Source organism: Gigantopelta aegis, chromosome 4 (assembly GCF_016097555.1).
Source record: "Gigantopelta aegis isolate Gae_Host chromosome 4, Gae_host_genome, whole genome shotgun sequence".
Taxonomy (NCBI): Eukaryota; Metazoa; Mollusca; class Gastropoda; order Neomphalida; family Peltospiridae; genus Gigantopelta; species Gigantopelta aegis.
Genome location: NC_054702.1, coordinates 49,262,043 through 49,288,444, shown reverse-complemented (window position 1 = coordinate 49,288,444; position 26,402 = coordinate 49,262,043). Strand labels below are relative to the sequence as shown.

At 37.2% G+C, this 26,402-nt stretch overlaps 1 protein-coding gene across 1 annotated transcript in view; it reads right to left on the bottom strand.

The window, feature by feature from the left end:
• Positions 1-26,402, bottom strand: part of LOC121370652 (ATP-dependent RNA helicase TDRD9-like) — an 86,575-nt gene that overhangs the window by 9,011 nt on the left and 51,162 nt on the right. Inside the window, exons 24-35 of the mRNA XM_041496036.1 lie at positions 26,185-26,290; positions 24,527-24,634; positions 23,027-23,149; positions 22,315-22,404; positions 21,949-22,071; positions 19,645-19,779; positions 17,859-18,002; positions 13,029-13,099; positions 8,674-8,880; positions 7,287-7,425; positions 3,180-3,295; positions 2,009-2,075 (exon numbers count right to left, since the gene is read on the bottom strand). Of these exons, the coding sequence (XP_041351970.1) occupies positions 2,009-2,075; positions 3,180-3,295; positions 7,287-7,425; positions 8,674-8,880; positions 13,029-13,099; positions 17,859-18,002; positions 19,645-19,779; positions 21,949-22,071; positions 22,315-22,404; positions 23,027-23,149; positions 24,527-24,634; positions 26,185-26,290 (1,429 nt within the window). The remainder of the gene's footprint in view (positions 1-2,008; positions 2,076-3,179; positions 3,296-7,286; positions 7,426-8,673; positions 8,881-13,028; positions 13,100-17,858; positions 18,003-19,644; positions 19,780-21,948; positions 22,072-22,314; positions 22,405-23,026; positions 23,150-24,526; positions 24,635-26,184; positions 26,291-26,402) is intronic.

Genomic DNA, 26,402 nt, shown 5'->3' with positions numbered 1-26,402 from the left:
TGATGCAGGTCAAATCGACTGAGCAGCAGGGTTTTTTCACCAAGCATTTTACAAAACGCCACTTTATTAATAATTGGTAACATATAATTTGCAAAAGAAAAATTATGATTGCATCAGCCAAAATGCCTTGCAGTGTGGGAGACTCTCCCCAAATGTCTGGGTGCAAACACACCTCCATGAAATCAGGCTAGATGTTCCAGAACTTGCCACCACCTCTACAGCTAGCCCTCACCATGGAAAAGATTCATGAGTGTTATCCAAAGTCAACATGGATCCATGTCTTCACAGATGGTTCAGCAGAGAATGCCATGTGAAATGGTGGAAGTGGAGCATATATCAGTTATCCAGATGGATCCTCTGTCTCCCTTTCCACCCCAGTTGGAGAGCTATGCTCAAACTACAGAGCAGAAGTGCAAGCCCTCATCATCGCAACAGAACATCTGGCCGAGGAAGAAGGACAACAGAACATAGTGCTTCTCACTGACTCCCTATCTGCACTCCAGTCACTTTCATCAGGACACACAGACCATATCACCAAACTGCTGCAAACTAAGCTAAACATCTTTGCCCAAAGCCGAAAAGTTACCCTCCAGTGGATCCCAGCACGCACAGGAGTTGCTGGACCAACTGGCCAAAGCAGGTAGCTGCCTTCCACAAACCCAATCCTCCATCTCATACGGTCAAGTCAAGACTCTTCTAAAACAGAAGTTCAAATGTGTTTGGAAGACCAGAAACAATGGATACACCCCTGAAAAAGACTGTATAAACCAGTTAGACAGGAAAGAACAAACCAGAATTTTCCGTCTGCGAACTGGACATTGCTGGCTGAAAAAAACACCTGAAAAAGATGGGTCTCGCAGATGTGAATGTGGTGCTGAAGAACAAACGCCAGAACACATCCTACAAAACTGCCCACACCTGGAAGAGAACCGTCAGGAAGAGAACCGTCAGAAAGTTTGGACACAAGACACACCCCTCAATATCAAACTCTGGGGACTTCTCGACGACCTCTGGAAGATGTCAAATTTCGTCATCACATCCGGATTATTGATCTAATATGGCCAAAACTTGATTGAACGCAGAAGAAGAAGAATTAATAATTGGGATGGTATTTTTGTTTTTTATTTTTAATACTGTAATGTTTTATGTGTTTTTTTTAATATACTGTGTATTAATAATGTGCCATAAGTGTGGACCTTTAACATAATTAACAAAATGTCAGACAAACTTCCATTTTATTGAACACATTAAACAAGTAGTGAATATTCATAAAACGTCTCCATCGATATTGTTACTTGGCAGTGCAGACCACAATCCCACTCTCCAGAAGCTGCATTACTGGTTCATTGTGTAGGCTTAAGTTATGATATTGAAGGCCGTTTCAAAGCTTTATCAAGCCTGAAATGTTTTTAGTACGTGGTCACTGACATACAATAATACTCACCTCAGACTATCAACTCAACTAGCTGCCAGAGTTGGTCATCTCACCAAACTCAGGACTGCTATGACTGTCCCAGTTTAAAGTCCGAGGCTCTCAACTCTATGCAGGTGGCAGTTTTATATGATTTAAAAAATGAATTGGGCTCCACATTTGTTGCTGGTCTGAGAAATAATTACAACTCAACTCATTTGTTAGTTTCGGGTTCAACTGAAGCATCGCTAATCACGGAATCTGGGCCATATGACATTATCCACACAAGAAAAAAGATGGGGAAATCTCTTTCATGTAACACACATTCTACGTCGAACATTCTAAGTAGAATATGAAAACCTAACAGAGGCATTAAAAAAAATGAGTTTAATACTAAGTCTAAGAAGTGTGAGCAGACTTTGAAAATCACCTTGCTTCTCCACTCCCCCATTAATATGTTGACCAAAAAAGATTTCCCTATATTGTGTGCAACGTCATACAAATAAACAGGATTGTGGTGGCTGTAAATCTGAGCACACCCTCTCCAAAGCTTTTTTAAAGGATGATTATGGAGATTACAGACATACATTATCTTACCTGGTCCCACTGATATGGTCTTTCAAAGCCCTCCACATCAATAAATTCCCTTCTCTTGGTTAGCAATCTGGAAATGGTAAATTGTAACATGAAATTAATTGTAGACACTTTTCTGTCATACACAAATTACTATAGTTAGTGTGATAGAAGTGTCAGATATAGCCATATCAGCTTTAAATTTCACAAGCATCGGGGAACATGGTAATGTATATTCTGGCCACATCAGGTTTTGAGTTGAGGTCCCCAACCCTTCTGCCTGCTTCTGATGCCCATAGATTTGTACAGATGGATTTTTACACAAACTATTAAAGCAACAGTTTGAAATTGTAAAAAGTGTCATTCACCAGCTAGATTGGTGTCTGTATCCAAAAGATTAACTTAAGAATAACAGATAACAAAATAATGTATAAAGCCACTTAAAATGAATAACACAAGAAAAACAATGTGCAAACATACTGATAATTTGTTGCATAAATGTGAATAATAAAAACACAATTTTTTTAATACTTACTGTACATTGCTGTGTGTTAGCCGAGTTTGGAATGTCTACATATACATGTACTTTCTTGATCAGACCCATAAAGCCTTCAAAATCTTATGTAACAATATTTTGTGCACAGTATAAATAAAACACCCCATCATGCTATTATGTACTTTTTAGCTGATGAATGCATTATATTTTCTTGTTATATTTTATGGATGCTAAATTATTTTTTCACTGCATGTTAACAAGTTAATAATGTGATTACAATTAAGGTGATTGTAATACTTAAAGTGACATTCCTGAGTTTGGTACAATTTTTAACAGAAACTTTTTAACGATTGAAATTACATATCAAATATATTTTTTGGCATAAAATATTAGTGGCTGTATATTAAATGTATTTCTGATTGTTCTAATATTTGTACTAGGTTAAATTTTGTTTTATGTCCTAAATTATAATTTTTTTCATACATATGAAATTATTTGAAGAGAAAATCCAGTTTGAGCTTCTTACAAATATTAAGACGACCAGAAACACATTGAATATACAGACATTGATATTCTAAAGAAGAAAATATATTTAATATGCAAGTTTAATCGTAGAAATATTTTATTAGTCGGAAACATCTTACAATGCAGCAAACTCAGGAATGTCCCTTTAAAAGAAAAATAATAATTAAAGCCTACTCAAGTAATTTGGTGCATGCAGAGTTCTGAATTCTGACCACAGCATCCGATGACCAGGCTGCCACAGTGTCACGAGTCCCAATGGCAATGTTAATAGCCATTCTGATTCCATTGATCTGGAGATAAATGAAAGGACAAAATGTGTAACAACAATTAGATGTTCTTTGCAGCAACTGTATTAAAAAAGAGTTGCTTCCTTCTTGTAAGCAGCTCCAAATGACTAAGACATTTTTTTCTCTCTTTTATAGATATACATGTACATGTATCACCTGTCCTCAAACTAGTGCATATTCCCCTAAGGATAGTAACATCCCAACAGCCAATGGGATGGTCCAAAATTCTTCTACTGCGCACCCTTTCCTGTTCCAGTCATGTGACTGTAACTTCCTCCCCCCCCCCCCCCCCCCCCCAAGTGAATCGCACGGAGAACTGGAAGCAGGGAGGCCTGGGAGGGTATAAACTCTTGAGTACAGGTGATGTATCTATTTCTTTTCAACGTCACCTGTCCTCAAACTAGTGCAGCATTCAACAGAAGGCGGCGGGTTCCGTACTTCAAAAAGGCATATGTCGTCTCCTCATGCACTGGCAGGAGCTGACATAGGCCAGAGTAGGCTAGCTATAGTAAACCCATCTTCTGTGAGATGCCAGGAACTGACCATAACCATGATGTTAGTGATGGTGGCATCTGTCAGCGGAGTGGATGACCGAGCCTACAGTTACGTATAGAACCGCGATCCTGTCATCCAACAAAAAAGGGTTCTGACAGGGTGGGTAAGCATAGGCATGCAGGTGTTAGGTAACCTCCCAATCAATTAATGTAACAACATCAACAATCTTATGGGTGCATCCATCAAAACATTGAACTAAAACATCCCTCAGTTTTTTCTGTCTAGTAAACAGTGATCTGTTAGATCAATTAGGAGGAAACATGTCGCCAATGTGCGGTGCATTTTGACTAATGTTATGCTGACAAAAGTCCTGTCACCAAACCAGTGCGTTAACTTCAGATCGGTGCAACAAACAATTGTCAAAGGCGAGTCCACAGCTGTCAATTCCTTGAACAGCTCGGGGTGCAGTTCATGAATCAGCATCAGCAGCAACGAGGACAGCCAGTGTTAACCAGAGTTTGTGCTGTGACCATAGGACCCAGATGATGGAATCCCTTGACATCTTCGGTGGATACATCATGCAGATAGTAGTTGGCAAAGATCAAGTCAATGGTCCAAAAACATCGTGCTAAGATACTGTTAAGAGGTGTGTTGCAGTGCAGCGACATCGTAGCGGCAAGTGCACGTAGTTTATGCGGGTTAGATGCCGATGGTGGAGGTAATCCATTAGCTTGGTATAAGAGCACAGGATCATTGAACTGATCCAGGTGGACCCAGTGTTTTTAGTGATGTCTTTCAAGTGGCTCTGGTTGCATGAGAGGAACGGGTGCTTTCGATGCTTTCAGAAAGGCCTCATTCTCTCAATGTAGTGCTTGAAGGCTCGCACAGGACATAAAGACCAGTCATCGACATTGTGTGGACCCACAATGGAAGAGAGTGCTTGGACAGCATAGGTGCGTGACACTTGATCAAGAAGCTGGTTCTTTAGGAAACCCAGCATGATGGAAGTATCATCTCTCTTGAACTGCACTATGTCCACGTCCAGTGCATGGATCTCTGACACTCTCGTCGCCATAGCAAAGCCCAGCAGGAACACTGTCTTCCTTGTCAAAACTTCTAAGGATGCTGCAGGCTCATAAGGTGCTTTAAACATGTTTCAGGTCCCATTTCGGTGGACGAAAAAAATATTGAATCTGGTCTTTGTGTTTAAAACCCTTTATCATAGCGTGGATCACAGGAACCACCGCCAACATGGAACTGGTGACTGAATCATGGGCAGTATCGATGACCGAGATGCAGCTGGCTATGGTAGAACCCTAGAGTTTCAAAGTGGACTGGACATGCAGCAAACTTCTCCACACAAACGGTCTAAGGTCTTAGCTTATGACAAATGCACCATCAGTGAAAGCAAAGCCAACGGATGTTATATGCACCAGCAGTGAATGCCTGATGCACCTTCAGTATCACTGCAGTGGTCTTGGAAGAGTATAAGACTCCATCATATGCAGTCATATGGGATAGATAAAGTACACACGAGGTGGTGGAAATTTCGACCTGGGACCCATGGTCGAAATTTTCACCACCGAGGGTGTACTTTTTCTATCCCACATGACCGCATATGATGGAGTCTTTTTCTCTCATTCATTCAGTAAATAAACCATTATTTTACACGAACAGACAAAGATGGCTGAACAAGTAACTTTTTTATTTGACCATTGAACACTACAAATTAACAAGATATCTTTTAAAATGAAGGTTTTAATAACAAAATATTAATTCAAAACTGTGTCTAATGACCCCACGTCATCACCTCACATTAATACGTCATATATTACCAACAACGTCATATTAAACACAAGCACGTGATATCCCATGTAAGATAGAAATTTCTTACATAGCTTTCTTTCATGGGGTAGCTCTGTCCTATATACCTAAGGATGAGAGAAAACATGCTGATCTGAAGACCTGCCTCATTTGAGGACCACAGACCCGAAGTTGTCTGATTGTTCAGATGAGCTCCCCAACCTTCCTGTGATGCATCGACTAACAGATGGTGATTCACTTAAAACGGCCACAAAGAGACCTTCTACGGAACCACTGGAGATTGGACAGGAGGTCACTGGGAAGGCTAATCATCAATCTGTGGTTGTTCAAAGTGATAAATGGATTCAGTTAGATCTGTAGAGGCCGGAGATTGGACACGAGGTCACTGGGAAGGCTGACCATCAATCTGTGGTTGTTCAAAGTGATAAATGGATTTAGGAAGATCTGTAGAGTCCGGAGATTGGACACGAGGTTGCTGGAAAGGCTGATCATCAATCTGTTGTTGTTCAAAGTGATAAATGGATTCAGGAAGATCTGTAGACAGCCTCTGAGTGTCACGTCTTTGCCAAAAGTGGAGGCATTGCAAGAAATGAAATATGAAGTCGACATGAACAGCTAACTTCATCTTGCTCTGGCACTTCATGAGATCGTCATTCAGCGATGCAGTAACTGGGACCCGTAGTAACGGTTGCGTTAAAAACCTGTGTGCTGCGTGACGTCAACTAGATTATTGAAAATAACTTTGTCAAACTTGATTAAGTAGACTTTCTCCATCTAAAAATCACACGACTGACCAATTATGTACTCCCAAAGAAAAGAAAATTATCACTTTGATATCGTGAGTGGTCGTTTTTGCTCCAACATAGCCTAGTAGTATGCATTTTTTTCTTTAAGAGAGAAAGACACTACAACCCAATTTCGTTCTTTTAATGCAAATTGAAATATATTTAGTTAAATTGTTTATTATATTATCAAGTCATTTATGTTATTTTACAAGTCCGGTTGACCAAAGGGAAGCACCTGGTCGTAAATAACTGTGTTTGTTTAAACTGTGCATACAGGAGTTCATAGGAGCTGACATCACTTCCTTCCAAACTAACGAAACAAAATGGCTACCCCTAGTTAGCAGGAATAATCAGTTTTTTATTAATTCTAAAATGATGTATTTTTCATTTCTTACAGTGTCAGTATGTATTGGTTATCCGGATATGCATCTTTCAAATACATAAGGCTCATATATAACTTGTTCTCCCATCTTTAACATGCATTTTACCATAAAGAGTACATATACCACTCTTTGATATACCAATGGTGGATTGGTTAAAATTAAAAAAAATAATAATAATAAGGGGAATCTATCACAGAACTCATCATACTTCAGGCAAGTGCTAAATACAAAAGATATAAAACAAAAACAAAAACAAAAAACATTCAATCATAAAATAGTTTGAGAATTCATAAATATTATTTTTGAGAACCCGTGTAAAATATGTAGAATTTTTCATAATAGTCAGATCACTTTCCACTAAAATGAACAAATGGATGGATGGATGAATGGATGAATGGATGGATTAATGGATATATGGATCAATGGATGTATGGATGGATGGTTGGACACCCCAGCATCCTATTTTCAGGAAATGTGAATATTTTTCAAACGATTTATTTGAATTACCTTACTGATGTCAGCAACATTGATTTCTGTGTCAAACTCCATCTCCATGTCATGGTCCGGAAGAATGGAGTAGCCAGTCTCTGGGTCGTAGCCAAGTCCACATATAGCACCAATGTAATGTTTCCTCTTTGGATCTGTCCTGCAGTTGACAATAAAGATAATTATAGATCTGTGACAGATTGTAAAGAGATGCAACATGACACTATTGGAATTCTGATGTCATTAGAATTCAAAATTTGCTGTTATTACAATGCTTTGCCACATTAAAACAAGCATTTTGGGAGTACTGCTAAAACAATACATGAAATTAGCCGGACAAGGATTTATTGTTATGTTCAGCAGACTGTGAAAAGTAGGTCACAGGGGCCTAGTAATAATATGCAACACACCGCCATCCCAAGTTATTCCTACATGTGAGGTTTGATGGTTCTGTATGCATCTGTATGCAATATATGGTCCAGACAAGGATTTACTGTTATGTGCAGTAGACCGTAAAAGGTAGGTCACAGAGACCTAGTAATAGTATGTGACACACCACCAAATTGTTCCTACATGTGAGGTTTGATGGTCCTGTATGCATCTGTTTGCAAGATATGGTCCGGACATGGATTTACTGTTAAGTGCAGTAGACCGTGAAAAGTAGGTCACAGTGACTTAGTAATAGTACGCGACACACCACCAAATTGTTCCTACATGTGAGGTTTGATGGCATGCAAGATATGGTCCGGACAAGAAAACGTTAGCAGACAGACATATAGAGGGATGGACAGATGGACAACGCCATACCATAATATGACCCATCATAGATGGACTATAAAAACTGGTCAACCTATAGTGTATCCTGTCAAAACAGTTCCGAGAGCAGACAATGCAGTTTTGATATGTTTTTATTTTTCATAATATTAGACCAAATATTAAGTTTAAGTTTTGAAAGATGAAAGAAATTTTTAAAAAGTACCATTCGTCAAATATATCATATCAAAATATTACCACTGCATATGTTAAATTTGTTGTGTATGAAGTCAAACCAAGGGTGTGAAAAGTGACTGTCATTGACCGTAAGTGAATATTTATTTCATCACAAAATATGTAGCTTAGTGGAATTTAGAAAATGTTTCAGAGTTAATGGAACACTCTGCCCTCTACCAATGACCTACATCCTACCCCAGTGAACATGTCACTAACCGTCACTAACCATCACTGACCGCTCTTTATCTAGTTCAAGGAGAGTAATTTTGAGTCTCCTTAGATTATGGTATCAATATGGTAATACTTTAAATGGCTCCTCAATTAATCTAAGTTAGTGGAGCAATTAACCACAGACTCAATGTTTTTATGACAAGGTCTGACAGCTTAGCCCACAGAAAGACAGTGAGACACTACCCACCTGAACTCTGCACATGGAGCAAACAGCAGTGCCAACAGAGCAGGCAGCCCTGGGATCATGGGCATCAGGGTGGTGTCCCGAACCACCACGGTGGAGCCCGTTGGATTGAGACCCACAAAGCCTGTCACCATGAGCCGCTGGTGTGGGTTCTGGGGATCATCATCCACAGCTACACAATTCACACTGTCAGGGTCAATCCGCACAGTTCTGAAATATTAAACACTTTTTAAAAACAATATTTAGGTACAGGAAATGTTCTTCACAAAGCAACAAGGAAAGGAAACTTATTTGATATCGTAATTCTTTGGTGTCTAATTAGAGGATAATATCACTGTGTTTCGTTGTTAACTACGTTGTATAAGGATTTATCACTAAATTTGGATTTCGGGACGAGATGAAGTCGAGTCCCTAAATCCAAAAAATTTGTGATAAATCCTTATAGTTAACAATGATAAAGTCTATTAGGAGTATCCCTAAATCCAAATATAAACAAATTAATTATCTTTGTGATAAATCCTTAAAATAGTTATTTTTTTCGTTCTCTTCACATGATAGGAGAGAACCAAATGGCACAACATATTTTCACTTAAAGTTTATATAAATACATAAAATAATATGCATTTACTAAAGGGCAAGTATTATTTTCAGAAGTTTTTCAGAATTGTGCGATATTTTAAAGCAGTTTTGTTGTTTAAAATTGCGTTTAAAAAATCAAGTCATTTCCATCTTGTCTTCTTTATCAATTTTATTGTTACAAAAAGTATATTCTAAACAAAAATAAGATATATATGGATATAATTATTTCTGATGAACTTGCTTGCACCTTTTTGAGAACACAAACTAGAAGAGCAGACAAGTCACATGCTGGTGAGTTCTGCGATCGATCAGTGACCGGACCTTACTTGGGGTGGGTGGGTGCACGTTCATTGCTGCTAACGAAGTGTTAAAGGTTACAATGGCACGAAATAATAACAAAATAGTAACAATAACATAATTTTCATCTGAAGTTAGTAATTTTGTTGAAAATTATTTATATTGGCGCTTACATATAATGGAAGATGCAAAATTAATATACTAACGAAAACACCACACATGAGGCTAAGTGACAGCATACTGGACGAGTTCTCAGAATTTTGTCATCCTGATAAATCGTGGTTGCCCATGACAGCGTACATCTATTGTCCGATTTATCACAAAAATTAACCAATGGAAAAAAGGCTTATATGAAAGTTGTATTAGAATATCTAGTTATTTCGACACTTATAAAAGAGAGAGAACACCCACTGCAGCTACATATGCTATTTCTAATAAAAACAGCATGGGATATTTTATATGCATTTTCATAGACAGTACATACATCTTTTGATACACAAGCTGGGATGGGGAAAGTCCACTAATGGTAACTGATCCTACAACCTACTGCAACTGAGGGGAGTACTGTACCACTGAGCTGCACTCTACCTCCCTCATAGAGGGTAATAAGAATAAAAGTTATTTTTATTTAATAAACATGTTGTTATCCTATAACACCGGCCTCGGTGGCGTCGTGGCAGGCCATCAGTCTACAGGCTGGTAGGTACTGGGTTCGGATCCCAGTTGAGGCATGGGATTTTTAATCCAGATACCGACTACAAACCCTGAGTGAGTGCACCGCAAGGCTCAATGGGTAGGTGTAAACCACTTGCACCAACCAGTGATCAATAACTGGTTCAACAAAGGCCATGGTTTGTGCTATCCTGCCTGTGGGAAGCGCAAATAAAAGATCCCTTGCTGCCTGTCGTAAAAAAGAGTAGCCTATGTGGCGACAGCGGGTTTCCTCTAAAAACAGTGTCAGAATGACCATATGTTTGACATCCAATAGCCGATGATAAGATAAAAAAATCAATGTGCTCTAGTGGCGTCGTTAAATAAAACAAACTTTACTCTTTTTTTTATACTATAACTTACCCATAATATCCGTCATGAACCCATTTGTTTACAAGCCAATAAATCGGTATATCTAAGGTTTCAAATTCAAGACATCAAACAACATTTGTGCTAATTGCGTTGACATCCTATTACCGATGGATGCAACTTTAGAATTGTGATTTACTAAATATCAAATTAAAAGGAAAACATTTTTCCCTTACTTTCTATTTCTATGAAATACTTACAACAATAAACACTGGGTTAGACATTAGTTAGTCCATCCTTATAGCCAAATATAACAATTTACTGAGCCTGAAGGCGAAACGGAAAAACCTTTCCGCGTCATAGACGATACCGGTCCATGCCATTGTTCTGATAATGTCACAACCGATTGCATATCATCAGCTTCTAAGCTCTTGAGTCGCCATAATATAGAGTAACCAGACCACTGTCTCCAAAATACCCTAAGCCTGTGGGGTCGGTGAGGCCGGTGGATGGGGTGTTTATTGTTGAGCTAGGAGTGTTAGCACCACCTGCTCCATTTGTACTTTCGCTCCTGGTAGTAACTGGGGGAATCACTCCATATGTCCCAGTAACTGATGGAGTTCTCGTTTGGCAGCTCTCGCTCCTGGTAGTAACTGGGGGAATCACTCCATATGTCCCAGTAACTGATGGAGTTCTCGTTTGGCAGCTCTCGCTCCTGGTAGTAACTGGAGGAAATGACTCCATATGTCCCAGTAACTGATGGAGCTCTCGTTTGGCAGCTCTCGCTCCTGGTAGTAACTGGAGGAAATGACTCCATATGTCCCAGTAACTGATGGAATTGTCTGGGAATGGCTGCTGGAAGGGATGTTAGTGTCTTTAGCAACTGTCTGAAACTGTCTAGTCGATGATGGGCTGGGTGAACCCGACCCTCTATCAAATCGAAAGACACCCCTAGGAAGGTGAACTTGTTGGCATCAGTTCGGACTTCCCTACATTTATAAGAAAGCTGAGCGAGCGCAGAAAAGAGGTAATCAACTGCACGTGGCGAGGGGTGGGACGCAACACAGTGGTAAAGCATTCGCTTAATGCACGGTTGGTCAAGGATCAATCCCCATCAGTGGGCCCATTGGGCTATTTCTTGCTCCAGCCAGTGGACCACGACTGGTATATCAAAGTCCGTGGTATGTGTTATCCTGTGTGGGATGGTGCATATGAAAGATCCCTTGCTGCTAATTGAAAAGAGTAACCCATGAAGTGGTGACAGTGGGTTTCCTCTCTTAATATCTGTGTGGTTCGTAACCATGTCCGACGCCATATAACCGTAAATAAAATGTGTTGAGTGCGTTGTTAAATAAAACATTTCCTTCCTTCCTTCCACCTGGCAAAAACACCTCTCGTGGTCCCCTGCCAGACAAAAAGTGAGTCGGGCAGGTATGCATGGAACCTGTGTCCTGCCTTGTGAAGGTAGGACGACACTGTCTTCATGATTCTTGTGAAGACAGGAGGAGCAACTGCAAGTCCGAAGGGTAAAGCACGAAATTTGTAGACTCTTCCTTCGCAAGCGAATCGGAGATATCTCCATGTTTGTGAGTGTACGGGAACATGAAGGTAAGCATCCGATTAATCTATAGCTGTTGCCAATTCCCCAATTTTTAGTGCCTGTCTTATAGTATCCACAGACTCCATCTGGAATTTGTCCACTACTGTGAACTGATTTAGATGGTGTACATCTATGACCATTCGCCAAGCTCCTGACCGTTTTGGAACCAGAAAAACCCAAGAGTAGAATCCTGGGCCTGGTTGATCCCCTCTCCTTTTTGGAGGTAATCTTGGATTACATCTTGTAGAGCTGTGGTGTTAATTACGGAACCTGTTCATGATAATTTACCAAACACTAAATACTTTAGATATAAAAGACTATAAAAAAACGATAAGGAATGAGCAAAGAATTCAAGAAAGTTCAATGAATAGAGTAAACTACATCCTGTCAATGGCAAATCAAGGGAAAGAGAGGCTGATGATACACATGCGCAATCATTTGTGACCTAATTGGAACGACAGTGCGGACCGGTATCATCTATGACGCGGAAAGGTTTTTCCATTTCTCCTTCAGACTCAGTAAGTTGTTATATTTGGCTATAAGGATGTGCTAACCCAGTGTTTATTGTTGTAAATATTGAAATAGAAATGTTATTTTAGAAGTGTTTTAGGATAAATAGAATTCACTACTTGTGGGTTTTTTAATACGTAAAATATCAACAAAATGTACAAGGAAATTGAGTATGTGTTAGTTTAAAAGCCAATTCCAGAATTAGCAAGTTTAATAAGCCTTTGATTCATTTGGCTTAAATGAAATCAGTAATTTGGCAACACATTTTTAAATGGAATTCACCAAATTGCCAACAATAAAAGCAATGGTACCTGATCATATGACAATAAAACAATACACCAGTTTTACTAACCGCATTCTTCCTATGAATGTCATGCAGGAGAAATTCATCTCAAGTGGATTATTTGGACCAACAAGTCGGATCTGAAATTAAAATTAAACCAAAAGTATGTTCATGGGAAATGGATGACCACCATTCTTGTGCAAAGTTATGACAAGAGTACCAGTATCAGAGTTTGATAGAAAACCTTATCTATATTAATGAATATGTTATGGGTATGAGTAAATTCTAATTATACGAATTGTTTGAAAAGAGGGCGGATGAACAGTTTGTTTTGGACCAACCACCATGCCAAGTTGTTCTTACATGTGCTTTGATGGTCCTGTATGCATCTGTATGCAAGATATGATCTGGACTAGGATTTATTATTATGTGCAGTAGACCGTGAAGAGTAGGTCACAGTCACCTAGTAATAGTACGTGGCACACCGCCATCCCAAGTTGTTCCTACATGTGAGATTTGATGGTCCTGTATGCATCTGTATGCAAGATATGGTCCAGACAACAATTTACTGTTACGTGCAGTAGACCGTGAAAGGTAGGTCACAGTGACCTAGTAATAGTACGCGACACACCGCCATCCCATTGTGTTCCTACATGTGAGGCGTAAAGAGACCTAGTAATAGTATGTGACACACCACCAAATTGTTCCTACATGTGAGGTTTGATGGTCCTGTATGCATCTGTTTGCAAGATATGGTCCGGACATGGATTTACTGTTAAGTGCAGTAGACCGTGAAAAGTAGGTCACAGTGACCTAGTAATAGTATGCGACACACCACCAAATTGTTCCTACATGTGAGGTTTGATGGCATGCAAGATATGGTCCGGATAAGAAAATGTTAGCAGACAGACATACAGAGGGATGTACAGTAGACCGTAAAAAGTAGGTCACAGTGACCTAGTAATAGTACGCGACACACCGCCATCCCAAGTTGATGTGAGGTTTGATGGTCCTGTATGTATATGTATGCAAGATATGGTCTGGACAAGAAAACGGTAACAGACAAACAGACCATAATACAACTCATCTTAGTTGGGCATATAAAAAGAAGAGTGGAAACTGAATAAACACAGCTCAGTGTTTCCCCTAGGGGCCGGAAGGACCCTGCACTGACCCCGTGAATTTCTTTACCGGGACAGTACAAACTGTAACCATTAAAAAAAAAAGGACGAGTTCACTTCTGTGATTAATTGGCCAATATTATAAAAAAAATATAAAATGCAAATGCTAGTAGTCATAAATATACTAGTATTCTACAAATATGTACATTGTTAGTGACCGGTGGCCAGTGAGGGGAAAACATATAAACCATCATGATGATGATCGAATGAAAAACATAAAAAAATAAACCAACATCAATCATATGTAAAAAGGAAAATGGATCTACAAGTCAATACTTTCGAGTTCCTTTCACATGCAACAGTTCACTAATGAATATATGGTCACCAGTAATCTATGCTCCATCCTTGAAATGAATATACTTACAGATGTAAGTCCAAGTTAACAAAATGTTGCAGTCATTTTGGCGCAATTTTCCTTTAACTACTAAGTGACTGGTACCCAAAGAGTTGTTACTCTAACAGTGCTGGCGTAACAAAATAAACAGTGACCAGTCTCATCAGATCAGGTGGGGTTTTTTTAAAGGTTGCACATAACCATATTGTTTTACGAACTTCCAAATGGTTTTTTTGTTTGATCTGTTTTTGTTTTTGTGTTGTTTTTTAAATTATATTTAAACATTACATAATTAAATTTGCAAGACTTGAAAGAAATTATTTTTAAGTGCATTATATGATGAATTAACAAAAATTTAAAAATGTACCTACATGTATAAAAAAATATTTACTTTCTTTTATTTGTTTTATCAGTCACTGAGTGATTACAATTTAGCAGGTGAATTTTTTATCATGACCAGTAAAAAAATTAATCAATGGTCAGTATGGGAAGTAATTTTTTTGTTAAATTCTAGAACCCCTGATATACATACAGAAGTAGGGCTAATGAATATTCAATCATGGATAATTAATTTTTAAAATCACCAATCCCATGGTTAGTGGATTTTTTTAAAATTCTAGAAGACCTGGGTTTTACTTTTAGATAAATAGATAGATAACAGATAATACATATTACAATCAGTAATTCAGTAATATGTATTATCTGTTTGTGCTTAGTCTAATACTTTTATACTTCTTTTTCAAATTATTGTTTTAACATTATGCAAATATTTAATAATAATAAACATTATCTCTATCTTAAAATCTATCTTAAAATATCTCCTTCTATACGTGTACATGACACCCTCATATATTCCATAATGCATCTAAAAACAACTGGAAATACCAAACTCCCCTAGTATTTTCGCACCCTTTGAGGGCTCAGTTAACATCAAACTATTCTGCCAACCCCCATAACAAAAATTCTGGGGGAAACACTGACAGCTACAAGCAGAAATGGTGGGATCCAAGTTACAATTTGCTATCCACTTTAGATTTAGGTGGCTTTTTCATCCAGCATAAATATTAACCTATAAACAGTTCTTTATATGACTCACTGTCAGGCTATTTTTCATTCTAGCCAGTGCAACACAACTGGTATATCAAAGGACATGGTATGTGCTATCCTGTCTGGGATGGTGCATATAAAAGATCCCTTACTACTAATTAAAAAAATTAGCAGGTTTCCTCTCTAAGACTATATGTCAATATTACCAAATGTCTGACTCCAATAGTCGATGATTAATTAATCAATGTGCTCTAATGGTGTCGTTAAACAAAACAAACTTCTGTCACTTCTGCTATATATGCTGTCTTACTTGCCATTGGCTAATCAGACAGCTTTGAAATGTATACATAAATAAATAGTACCTGAAAGCCTGTATGTTTTAATGAAAGAATAATCTCAAATCCTGAAAACATTCATTTTTTTCATCTGGCATACAAAAGAATTTATCAATGGCAGAGATGGACCCCTAAATATATTAAAAATGTCTCTCTTTTTTCTGTTAAAAAACAATAACAATCCATGTGTTAGTTTTCCTTAAAGTTTTCCACTCCACCACCCACCTAAATATTTCCTGAATCTTCAATAATCATTTTGCTGATCAATCAAAAATTTTAGTTCTTAAATCGAATGAGATCCCACACATTTTCTTAAGTTTTTGTAGGCCTGGCTCTTTGTTTTTCCAGATAAACTTATTAAACCACTAATTACATAAATCTAAGATAGCCACCATGAAATTATAAATGACATGGATGAACTTTGCAATGAAAGGTTTAGTGTAAATGAATGAGTTCCCATACCTCATGATTTTCCCAACATTTTGCTATGATTGACATATTAGGTTTTCCAAATAAGCTTGTGTAAGCAATAATATCCTAAATCCAAAATTGCCATCATACACAAGCAGTTTTTTGTTTGTGTTTGGGGTGGGTTTTTTTTTTAATATTACTGGCCCATCCCACTCATTCATGTGCACAAAGTTTCATTCCAGCCGACTTCTGGAGAAAATTAGTTTCAAAGATTAAAAAACCTATAAATGTTTTCTGCATGCACCCATAATTGAGAACTTTGAGATGAAATTTCCAATAAATCATCTGCTGTTAAAAGAGAGAAATAAGCACAATAATCAGAACAATTGCAGCAGCACTTTATGCTTGGAGCCCCAACATCCGAACCACATTGTTAATAACTACGATAAATTACTCTCCTACCTATAGGAGATTCCCCCCACATTCTGTCCAGACAGAAATCTTGAAAAAAACATTACAGTGACACAGATTCCACATACTAGACGATAACAATGTCACCTACATATCGACTTCGCTGAGATTGCATAGGTAAAAAGCATGTAATTTTGTGGCATTTGCCACTTTGTCCTTTTATGGAATACTCTCCAAGAAGGGTGAAAGTATATGATGCAATCTAACAACATCATAACATGTTATGATATAAAAGCATGCAAACGTGATGACGTCATATTAATTACGTCACATACTTTAGAGGCTTCGACCCCTCTTGAAGAATATTCCATAAAAAAGTAAAATGTTACATGGTAAAAATTGCATGCTTTTCATCTTGGGAGATCTTTGCGAAGTCGAGATAGATGACATGTTTATCATCTAGTATGTGGAATCTGTATCACTGTAATGTGTTTTTCACGATTTCTGTCCGGACAAAAATGGCTAATTAAAGATAAGAGAATAATTGTCGTACTTGTTAACAATGTGGTTCAGACTGTAAGTACTTGACAGATAACCAATAATCCAGACCTGAAACAAGTAACCTATATTAAATGGATTAAAACTAGAAATATGTATATGGCACATGAATGCCTACTGCTATATCTTCAGAAGTGGAAACAAATATCTTCAGACCTGTATTAATGAAACAAAACCTGACATAGATCTAAAACAATAAGCAACATTACATTGAACAGTCTTGCTTATCATCTGATGTTAACTGGGTCATGCATTCACATCCTGTGTATACCACTACTATATAACTGGTTCTGGATAAGCATAATATTTTGCCAAAGTATTTCTTAAACTTGCAGAAACCCACTTTTATTTTCCAACAAAATATCAAACATTACACGAAATTATTTTGCCAAATTAAAATAAACTTTGCCAAATGATTTTAAAATTTGCAAACTGCGAATTGCACATAAAAAATACATTGCTCCTGTTCGGTACGTGTAGCTGTGTATTTCCTCTTGCACTTTCTAGACCAAGAATTGAAATAACTGTATGTTAGACACAAAATAATCATAGTTTTAAATGTGCTGACGACTCATTAAACACATCGATTAAACACTCTTGTATTTCTTTAATTACTGCATACCTTCCTTCCTCTAGTCTTCATCTCTCTCAGCTGAGAGGCTGTGATTCCGAGCTCAACAAAGTTGTCCTTGTGACCTTTTCCAACAGCATCATCCCGGTTTGACTGAGGACACATCTCATCGGCAGCAAGTTCATCGTGGCTTTGCTGAAAACAAAGATGATAGTAACACTTTCTGCAACAGTATTCTCCAATAATAAAGTCAAAATCAAACACAACTTATCCAGTTAACATTCTACTTTATATCATAAAGGTTGTATCAGTAGGTTACTAAAATAATTAGGACCGAATTTACGAAGCCTGTTTTTCTTAAACGCATGTCTTTAAGCATTGTAAATGTATTTAGAGAATAACTAACGAGCTACGAGGAATTACGGATTATCTGTCCCGAGTGAATTAATGTTGTAAACCCGAGCCTCTGGCTGGCGAGGGTTTTACAGCATTAATTCACGAGGGACAGATAATCCGTAATTCCTCGTAGTGAGTTGGTTATTCTCTTTATTACCCATTGTCAATCTTTAATGATTTTAAAAGTATATTTACGTTCTCGCTGCTGTAACAACTAACAAGTTCTACCAGCCATAACAATATATTCATACGCGCCGTTACCGGTGCACACCCAACAGTATCCACCAAAGAATAGTTCCAAAAAAACCCAGTCAAAATAATAAAATAAAAACATTTTTAAACATTTGTACATATATTTTGATTTTTAATTCCGTAAATGTTCGTATCATAAACAAAAAATAGAAGTTCGTAGTAATAGTTTGACCGATGAATGGAAGCATGAATGAACAAAAAGTAGTCCCGGCAGTATGTAATTGCCAATCAAATCTTGTCTTTTTAAAGCCAGCCAATCAGTGACTGTAGAAGCAATCTGCACACTGTGCAGAGATCGAAAAAATATTCCCCCGTATATTTGAGCCCATATGGGTAATAAGTAGTTATATGTGTGTAAGACATAAACAGGTGTTTAAGCATTGTAAATGTATGTAGTTATATGTGTGTAAGGCATAAACAGCCTTGGTGAATTGGGCCCTTAATGTTTTACAAACACAATATTGTACATTAGTCATCTAAGACCACTACACTCGGTCTGTTACCAGACAGCTTAATTCTATAAAAACTAAAGTCTGTATACCATGAAAGAAACAACACGTTCTTTGTAGTTTTTGCAATATGAGACACAGGTTTGGCATACATAAAAAACTTTTATTAAGTTTTTTTAAATAGTATAGTGCCTGAAATAAAAATTCTGCTTTTAAAAAAATAATACTAACAAACAATTTACATAAAAAATTAGAATTCTGTATTATTCAATGAAGTAGGTTTTTCTGTGATCATGGAAAATCATCCCTTCTATGCTTGTCAGAAGACAACCATAAATAACACTTCCTGTAACACTTTGCATCGCCAGTAAAACTCACTTTGCACTAGGAAAACCAGCATTAACATCCACAAATGGTCAAATACAACATATTTATCCCCTAAATTTGCAACAATAAAAAACAAAATTTGCCAAAATCTGAAATGGAAAATCATCTTCTTTATAAACAGCAAAATTCCTTAAACCAATGGAAATGAGAATTTCAAAACTGTCAAGATGCCTTGGCTATTTAGTAAACATGCTGCACAGTGAAATATCTTTTTGCAACAAGGACCTACAATACAAAATTGTAACAAATACTATGACAACAATCACTAATTCCAATATTTATCTTAGATTTATACAATGTGAGAAATGATGAGAAACGAGTGAAAAATGGTCATGCATGATAAAACAGTTTACCTTGGACAAAAAGGATTCTTCTGCTGCTTCTGCGAAGTTGAAGCGCTTCAGTTCTGATGCTATGTTAATCATGTTCTTGAACATGTCGTTGTAGGTCAGCTCCACGCGCAACGTGTCTCGGACAATGGAGTAAATCTACAGGAAGATAACATGGCTTTATGCAGGCCAATACTAAAGTGAGACTTTCTAAAGCACGACCTTGCTTTAATATTAATGAGGACCGAATGTAGCTCAGTGATAGGGTGCACACCAATAGCCCTTGATTTACTTGATTTTATCATGACCCAGCCAGACCCCCACAACTTGAACAAGGTGGTATGTACTATTCTGTGTCCCAAACTTTGTAGATAAACTATATCTTGCTGCTTTTTCAGTCAATGAGGGTTTTCTTCCTCTCTCGACCAAATTCTGAAATAACCATGTTAACCCATGAAAAGGTTTAAGACACCAACTAGTCATAGGTAGGTAAACCATGTTTATGGTTTTCAGTTAGCTACTGTCTTAAATTTAGTGAAAAGTATGTTACCAAAATAAAACAGAGAGGGTAATAGCTAACAATGTCATACAACAAATATTCCAAGTGGAACAACAATTACATATTAACCTTCTGACTACTGCAGGCGAGATATCTCACCTGATGTCACACTAGTCGACATACTGTACGCTGCATACAGTGCGTTCCCCAATTCATATTTCCCACCGTTTTGCACACTCCACTCCCCAGAAAGTGAAATTTAAAATTAATTTTACAAGATGGTGGCTTTTGTTTTGTTTTTTTCAATGGAAAATACCTTGGAATTTTGAGTTCAAAAAGTGTTTTTCGACAAGTATTTTCTCTTGACAACAATGGCGGCATGTTGCGGTAATTTTCAGGAATCAATAGTTGATTTTGACAGATAATTTGATAATAAATTTGATCGTTTTACCAACAACAAAAATCACCAAATATTGGGATATGAATCTTAGTTCGGGTTTTTTTTATAATTCTGGTCAGAAAACCGTTGTTATTGGGAATAATGGACATAAATACTGGACAGCTGGCCACAAATGCCCATTGATAAATGCAACTTTTTTTTTTTTTTGCCTAATTTTAACCAACATTAACTGATCTAAAATATCATAAAAATTAGAAAAACCCACGAAAATAATACTTACCTATTCAAATTTATATACAGTCAAACTTTGATAACTCCACCTTCGATCTCTCGAAAACTTCGATCTCTCGATCTGAAGCGACGGTTCTGGCCGAGTTGCTATACAAACTAGTAATAACGGCCTTCGAAACCTCAAATTTCAAAAACTCAATAAACTCGATCTCTCAACCTAATTCTTTGGTCCCACCATAAAGATTTAATAGAGTATGCACCTCTAAAACTCGACGCATCAAACTGTTGTTGCCGATAGTATTTCTGTCAATAAATACATGTAGTCTACATGCCCAAGCATATATTTCAAATTCATCTGGGTTATCTTTTTTGGTTTTGTTATTTACTTACTTTTACAATATACACAAAATTAATGTACCACAGGTGTCGAAGATGCCAACAGCTGGGGTGGGGTGGGTGGGGTGGGTGGGGCAGGATGGGATGGGCTGACGTGGGGTGTGATGACAGTGATATATTAATTCGCCTTTCAACTGGGGGACCGGCCTCGGTGGCGTCGTGGTTAGGCCATCGGTCAACAGGCTGGTAGGTACTGGGTTCGGATCCCAGTCGAGGCATGGGATTTTTAATCCAGATACAGACTCCAAACCCTGAGTGAGTGCTCCACAAGGCTCAATGGGTAGGTGTAAACCACTTGCACCGACCAGTGATCCATAACTGGTTCAACAAAGGCCATGGTTTGTGCTATCTTGCCTGTGGGAAGCCTAAATAAAAGATCCCTTGCTGCTAATCGGAAAGAGTAGCCCATGAAGTGGTGACAGCGGGTTTCCTCTCAAAATCTGTGTGGTCCTTAACCATATGTCTGACGCCATATTTCTTTCAACTGGGGGATGCATAGTTTTTAGAGGTAGGCAGCGAAGCACACGCTTCTTACAAAATTAAGCGAAATCAACCAGTTGCAATGCAACTTTAAATTTGAACTTTTATATATTAATTTTGAAAACTCGAACTCCCTGAAACTTGAACTATTTCCTCGTCCCCTTGAAGATCGAGTTATCGAAGTTTGACTGTATAAGTGAATATATGTGAGTAAAAAAAAAAACATTGTACCCACTCAATGTTTTTTTTTGTCAAAAATTAATCCAGTAGTCTAAAGGTTAATGTAAGTTCAGTATGTATATTAATATTATGACAATCATACCCTGGCATAAAACTGTTTTCCAAGCACCATATCACGGAAAGTTTCATTGGCTGCATGACTCCACACTCCATCTGGACATTTCACACTGGATGGTCGAATTTCAGTGAGAAAACATTCACAAGCCTTAAAAGATATGCATAACATGTAACACTAATACCTCTTAACAATATTCTTCAAACTTAAATATAAAAGAATTCATTATTTTATGATAAATTCTACAAAATCTGTTTGTCCAAAATGTCCGTATTTTCAATAGCTTACGGAGATATGGTCTGACTTTTATAGAGAAATACACTTTCTAACATTTACACTGTAGAGCTGATTATAAGTCAAATGTTTTTTATACATCGTATGTTTTTTTTGTACCTGGAATGGAATCCTGAGGTATTTTTCAGGTAGAAGTTTGAGCTGACTTTTAACAAGTTTTTCACTGTTACCATAGTCCAGGAAGAAAACCTGAAAGAAGAAATAAACACTTAAGAACATTCTTGATTTAATGATATTGCAGTACTTCTTTATATGTTTAACAACACCTCAGACCATTGTTTAACAGGAACAAACAAGGGTCAATGGTAATTGTGACATTTGGTCTAGAGAATGAGAACATATTATTAAAGTAATTGCTGCAAGATGGCTCAGTGTTCGAGATTAACGGTATCCCGATATCCCGGGGATACCAGAATTTAATTTTGGATACCAGACTTCAAGAACCCAGTATCCCACCGGGATGCCATATAATACTAAATTCTCAGGTGGGATACCAGATTTTGAAATGTTAGTATCCAACTGGGATACTGGCCAAAATGTTTAATCTTGAACACTGTGGCTACATATTATCAATTAGAAGTAACAGATCTTTTATATGCAATTTAACAGACAGAACAGTATATACCTCAGCCTTTGGTATAGCTGTCATTGAGCACAGGTGAGAAAAGAAAAAGCTTCATATTTCTGTCCACTGAGAGATAGCAACTCTTATAACCAGTAACATCTCAGACAAGCACTCTACCAGCAAGCTACATTCTGATGCAGCCACCAGATGAATAATACTGTATCAACATAGTAAAATAACGCCAACCTGAATACGTGAGTTTTGAGTCTGTCCCTCGATTCTTTCCACTCTTGCCCTGTAGTATGCCACTGACTGGTCTTTAAATGGAGCAACCACATAGGATCCCAGCATCACATTTCCCATAATAGGCTGAAAACAAGCACATACAGTATAAGATGATGTTGTAATGGAGCAACCACATAGGATCCCAGCATCACATTTCCCATAATAGGCTGAAAACAAGCACATACAGTATAAGATGATGTTGTAATGGAGCAACCACATAGGATCCCAGCATCACATTTCCCATAATAGGCTGAAAACAAGCACATACAGTATAAGATGATGTTGTAATGGAGCAACCACATAGGATCCCAGCATCACATTTCCCATAATAGGCTGAAAACAAGCACATACAGTATAAGATGATGTTGTAATGGAGCAACCACATAGGATCCCAGCATCACATTTCCCATAATAGGCTGAAAACAAGCACATACAGCATAAGATGATGTTGTAATGGAGCAACCACATAGGATCCCAGCATCACATTTCCCATAATAGGCTGAAAACAAGCACATACAGTATAAGATGATGTTGTAATTACAAAGGATATATGACAAGAAATATCTGTAATTTAGATATTTTACAATAATTGAAGCGACCAAAATTCTGCAGCATTAAAAGATCAAGTGTTTTGTAAAATTTAATTGCTAAAGCAGAATTTCATAATAATAGGTTCTGATATAATAATCAAGAATAGTTTAAAAATAACAATAATAAAAAGCTTACTATAATAATTATTATTATTTTTGATAGTGTAAAATAGCCCCAAGTTCCCTACACCCACCTAAAAGCTGATGAGAAATGGCAGGTGTCTGGCATAGATGGCTACAGAAGATAAACATGCTGCAGTTGGAGAGACAAGGACTAATATGTGGAGGTGGATAGCAAAAGAAGTTAAAAGATAGAAGATGTTAGATCATCAAGAAATTAAAGAAGAGAAAAGAAAGTGGGCAGTGGGATTTAAAAACAATGAAATACCCCAGCTAATGATGGCACCAGCTAGTGATGTTTGCAAGGCGTAACATAATTTTTGTTTCATTTTCTTGACCAACCCTAATTTTAACATGTCAAACAACATTTTTTTTAAATGATTACTAAGAAAATACAGTCACTTTGGTGTTATCAAAATACCAGTTAAAATTATTTTCCAAATGTTTTTTTTTTTTACTACCTACCTCTTTTTTCAGCCTGTAATAGGAAACAAACAAGTTTTTCATTCAGCCTAATGGTTATTTGGATTAAAAAGCTGATAAGTTGTCTTTTTTAAAAAATGATTAAAATCAGAATAGAAATAACCATACTATTTGCCGATTTAGATCCAGTGCATTTTAGTAACAAATTTCCTGTTTTATTGGCTCCACCAATGCATCAAGAATAAAACTAAATTTTAACAGTAACACCACCTATCAACATTGGCAAATCAGAAAACACAGTATGGTTATCCTCAAAGTTTAAAAGTACCTGCAGAAGCTCCCACTGGTTTGCATTCAGCTCATACTGCAACTGCCCAAACGCTGGCGTGGACTCATGTTCCACATACTGGGCCCAGAAATGGCCACATTCAACCACCTTAAGAGAAGACAAAACACATATTCATATTAATTTGTCAAGTCCGATCAAACTGTGGTGTTACCAACATCATCTATTTAAGAAATTTTTTAACAATCTCTGTACAGTGTTATATGAAACAAATTAAGACTGAATGCAATAACAGAAACTGGGTTGAACTGGAGCCAACTACCCCACACCCCACAAAAAATCCTAACCCATCACCCCTCCCCAAACATTATTAGGAATAGCAGTGTGGTAAATTTGATTAGCAAATCTGTAGTCATCCCTGTCGCCGAGAAAGGGCCTATGTTTGCATTTTCAGTTCAACAAGAGAATGTACTCTTCAGATTATTCAGACCACATAGAAAATCCAAATATTGAGGGTAGACTTTCTGAAAGGTGTCAGTAACCTAGATATTGGCATCACAAGTTACCATATATAACCTATTATCGTCAAACATGCCGATTTTATGTTTCAGTCACAAATAGGTTAATGTTGGTACGAAATGTTAGCTCTTGTCACTAAGTCAATATTATTCACAATATCACTGCAACAAAACAAATCTAACTACTGGGAATTTATTTATTAACAAGCTGGTTGTATTTTTTATATTCGCCGCCATGGCAATTTCCTTATAAAGGACAAAATAGCCCAAAATAACAATTTATTTTATTTTTATGCTTAACTGTTTCCACCAGTGGACCTCAAGAAATAAAAACATAATAGAGAAAGTTACCTAAGATGACCCTAGCAACTAGATGACCCAAAACGTCATTTCATTGAAAACTAAAACTAAAATACTCTATATTTTGTATTATTCCTGTGTTACATTTCATTTATCAAAGCTTATATTCATGTTACTATCAGGTTAAATGCAAGATTCACATGCATTTTAATGTGGATATCAGGATATGTGAATGCCAGATTTACATGTTAGTGTGGGTTATCAGGTTATACGGATGCAAGACTCACCTCTCTTGATCATATCATTTGCTGAAAACTTGTTTGCAAATCTTTCAACATCCACACCTGGCCACTTCAGTGGGTGGCAATGTCATCCTGTACACCTACCACCAGACAGCATCATTGTTTCATACCTGGCCATGGGTTTGCTGGGATGGCTGAATATGTTTTTTTAATTGGTGTCTATCCCTAAATGTGATCTGTTTGATATCAAATGTTGAGTATGTATTGGACAAGCACATCCATCTTTGTACATGTCTTTTAGCAAACAACACTTGTACTTGTATTGTCTGGTAAAGATGGACAAACTGTTCCAAAAATGCTCTCAAGTGGTTAATAATGAGTTAGCTAGGTTTGCAGACATACGAAAAAAATACCCAGATTTAACCCATGTACTTTGATGGAAATTTGTTAAAACACGTTTTTACTAACAAAATAATTGTTTTATCTTAACATGTTACTGGAGTAAGTTTGAGTTTAAAACTAAGTGACATGTTTTAGCATTACTAATTTCTGAGTTACTTGCAAAAAGACTATAGCTGCTTTAAAGCCAACACATTTAAACACTGCGCCATTTGGGCTGGTCAACAGAAGCAAGGATCACCTCAGTAATGTACATTTTGATGTACGATGTCTTTGACTGTGGTGGACGTACTACCTGCGCTACAGCCAACTCCTCCTGGTCAAGATTTATTGCTGGAGCTTTAATCCTGAAATAGTGAATAAATAAATAAATAAACAAATAGGGAGTAATCAGTGTTAATCTTGAACAAGCACTTTGAACAAGCAACTTGAGAGTATTGCTAATGCAATACATGTCCC